At 52.7% G+C, this 3724-nt stretch overlaps 1 protein-coding gene across 1 annotated transcript; it reads left to right on the plus strand.

Moving 5' to 3' along the window:
- The first annotated feature begins 1155 nt into the window (after positions 1 to 1155).
- LOC139356212 (uncharacterized) lies at positions 1156 to 3514 on the plus strand. The gene is given in 4 exon segments (XM_071069387.1): positions 1156 to 1460; positions 1462 to 1531; positions 1534 to 1727; positions 1729 to 3514. Coding segments are annotated over 4 exon segments (816 nt in total). The 5' UTR covers positions 1156 to 1248; the 3' UTR covers positions 2069 to 3514.
- The last annotated feature ends 210 nt before the right edge of the window (positions 3515 to 3724 follow it).

Raw genomic sequence — 3724 nt, forward strand, 5'->3', positions numbered from 1 at the left:
TTCCCTTGTAAATATTAGCTGTTAACCTGACCACACTTGGTTCTGTGCAGAGAAAAATGGTTTGAGGGGGTGTTTTGAGCACTCCAGAAAGAAAACAAAGGAGGAATATTTTCACTTCCTACTTGTTTACCTTTACTGTTTTATGGCTTTTTGGATATTTTTGGGTGACTCTGCCACCTACCAAACACAATTATTTTGGAGTACCTAAGGGCATGGTAACCAAGGATCGGGTTTTAATCCTACCATTAATCACACCATGAATTGAAAACAACATGAAAGGTCTTGCAAATAAACGTAATCACTTTTTGGCGTCTCCGCACAGGCAACACACCGATGCCTCTGATCTGGCGACCTTAAGCCTCGAAGCGCAGTCCCGCCTCTGCAGGCGGCCACCGCGCGGGGCTGGGTGGTCCCCCGGGGACCGCGGGCGGTTCCAAGGTCTCCGCCAGATTTTGGTTTTCATCTTTATTAAAACTGCTGTTTAGGTGTGTGTCTTTTTTTTCTTTTTTTTTTTTTTTTAAGACAAGACACCAGGCCAGTTGCGCGACGCAAGCCGGCCGCGGGGCAGGCATTTCGGAGCACCGGGAAGCTCGGAGGCAGCGGCGGTGACCTCCAGACCGTCCTCCTGCGTCCTCATTAAGGAGGCAAAATGGTGGCCGCGAACGCCATCAGGCTGCGCCAGGGCGGGGTTTCGGCGCCAACACAGAGGATCCCGCCAGATTCTGGCGGCCAGAACTCCTCCTCACCCAGGCCACCCCCCGGGGCCCACAGCCTGGACAGCTACGGGCGTGGCACCTGCGGCACCGAGACCCCCGGCGAGGGTGTGGAGGCGGCGACGACTTCCCCGCGACAGTGAACAACGACGCCATTATCAGCACCCCCTGCCGGCGCCTCCGGCGCAGCCCGCGCAGGAGCCGAGGCCCGGCCTCCGAGGGAGGGGGAAGGAGGACGCGGCGGGAGGAGAGGAAGAGGGGGAGGAGGGCGAGAGGAGGGGAGAGAGAACAGGGCGGGAGGAGGGAGAAGAAGGCGGGAGGAGGGAGAAGAAGGCGGGAGGAGGGAGAAGAAGGCGGGAGGAGGGAGAAGAAGGCGGGAGGAGGGGAAACAGGCGGGAGGAGGGGAGACAGGCGGGGCGGGGCGGAGCGGCAGGCCGGGCTGGCTGCGGGGACGGGGGCAGGGCGGCGGCGGCTGCTGCTGCTGCGGGGTGGCCCCCTCCTCGGGCCACCCTCTCCCTGCGGCTGGGGACTCCAGATGGACGAGGGCCCACCCCACCCGGCGCTTCCCCGTGCGACCCTGTGTCGCGGCGGGCGGCGAGGCCAGCGGCTCCCCGTCGCCCCTACCTTACCTTCCCTGTCTCTCTCGTCCGCCATCTTGCTGCGGAGCCGGTCGCCTGGGAGATGCCTAACGATAACCTCGGCCGCGGTGTCCCGGCCTGCTCAGCGCCCCGCGGCGAGCCTGGCTTGGAGGAGGGGCCGCTCCGAATTCTGGGGGAGGAAGACCCTTGGGCGGGGCGGGGCGGGCAGAAGGCTCCGAGCGCGCGCCGCGTCCCCGCTTCCCGCCACGACCCTCGCGCTGGGGGAAGACCAGAAGCCGCGTCTGCCACCCGGCCCCCAACCTTGTCCCTGCAGACCCGAGGCCGGAGCCCGACTAGTCGCGGGCCTAGCAGTGTTACTTCATCACACGCTCCCCAGCCCCCCCTTCCCTTATTTCTCATCCATTTGGGGACAGCACGCGCGCGCACACACCCTCGCCCCTCCTGTCCTGTTTGTGCGACGTGGCGTTGCTCGATTTTTGTTGTGAACTGCAGATTTTGAAAAGCGCCGGAGAGCTAGGTGAAGAGCTGGGCTCCCGAGGGGGTGACAGAACCAGCCCGCGGCCCGACCTCCTCCTCCCGCTTCCCATCGGCCCGGCTGCTGCAGAACGGCCGCGCCTGCCCTCCCGGTTTCTCCCGTCCAGTCCTCACCGTCCTTTCCCAGAGAAAGCGGCAGCACAGCCTATGACAACTAAGCTGAAACGGAAAAACTGGGCCGGGCGCAAGAGGAAACCAGAGCCATTCGACTATTATTACTAGAGGAGAGGAATAGCTGTAGAAAAACATGCGCAAAATAGGCACAAACATTGCGTCGTCAAGGCTGCAATGTCTCATACAAAATAGAAGGTTCTCATAGCAACAAAAACGTGCCCATGTTGTGCTCAGTGTTAACATGCGTTAAAATGTTCTTAGTTGTGAAATTTGACATGACCGCTGGTTAAAGTTACAATGGAAGTTTTAAATCCTGCTTTCCGGAAACTTTGCAGCCATAGCATGAGGTTAAATTTTTCTTATTTTCAGGACAAGTTTACTTATACTGGAATATAGTAAAGCTCTTTTTATAAAGAGCTTTGAATAAAATACCTAACGATGTGGTTCAAACGAACACATTTTCAAAACTAATCTTAAATGGTATTTCAGTGCATATGTTATGTAAAAGCAATTTATAAACTAAACTAAATTTTAAGAGCCTTCAAAATACAAAGTACTCGTATTTAATGACTTAACAGTTTTAATGCTTTTATTCTGTTTCTATAATCTCTCAGGAAATCCTGACTATATTTTTATTAAAATAACTTTTTCTGTAGAAGATACCCATTTGGTGCTGTGATCAGCATTCTGCCTGAAATTGAATATAAACAACTGAATCATTACAAAATGGCTCATGTTAGAAGATCCTTAAAACGAATACAATCTTGTACAGTAAATTTTTAACACCCCAAAATAACGAAAAGTAATTATTAGCATTCATTTATATCTACATCTCAGTCAATATGATCTAAATATTTGTGTTTAAAGCCTCCCCCTCTCCATATAGATAATGAAGGGCTTTGAAACAAGTGTAGGAAACCCTAAGTTTGGTCTCAGGCTTGCTATTCATTCACTATGCTTTTTCGTCTGCTGTTTACAGTTTCCTTTTTCTGGAGCGTCTTTCTCTGCTCTCTTCCCCGCCATCATTTCAGCTTCCCACAAACACACATTTGTCCCCTCCTGGTTGTCATGCAGGATGACTGTCTTTGTTTTTGTTTTTGTCTTTTGTTTTTCGAGACAGGGTCTCGCTCTGTCCTCCGGGATGGAGTGCAGTGGTGCGATCTCTGCTCACAGCAGCTTCCGCCTCCCGGTCTCAAGTGACCCTCCCACCTCAACCTCCCAAGTAGCTGGGAGGAGAGGCTCGCGCCACCATGTCTGCTAGTTTTTGTATTTTTTGTAGAGACAGGGTTTCCCCCTGTTGCCCAGGCTGCTCTCAAACTCCTGAGCTCAAGCGATCTGCCGCCTGCCTCGGCCTCCCAAAGTTCTGGGATTGCAGGTGTGAGCCACCGTGCCTGGCCAGGATGACCTTCTCGAAGTCACCTACTAATTGAAGCTCTCCCTCTCAGCCTTTTCCTCTATGGCCCCATACTCATAGAGCCTCCCACATTGATTTGCAATGCTTTCGTTCGTTCACTTGTTTCCACCTGCCAAACAGTAAGGTCTTGAAGACAGAAACAGCATTATTCATTCATATATCCCCAGTATCTAGTACAGTTTTTCTGTTTGGTAATATATGTCTTAAAAATTAAGATAGGAATAAGTCTTCTCAATGACTTTTTTTCAAAAAAGACCCAGATTCAGCACGTACTGTGTGTAAGACAGACCTTCCTTTTACATTACGTTTTCTCATCAGTAAAAGTACTGGGCCAGGTGCGGTGGCTCACG

Source organism: Macaca nemestrina, chromosome 1, assembly GCF_043159975.1.
Source record: "Macaca nemestrina isolate mMacNem1 chromosome 1, mMacNem.hap1, whole genome shotgun sequence".
In the NCBI taxonomy this organism is placed as follows: Eukaryota; Metazoa; Chordata; class Mammalia; order Primates; family Cercopithecidae; genus Macaca; species Macaca nemestrina.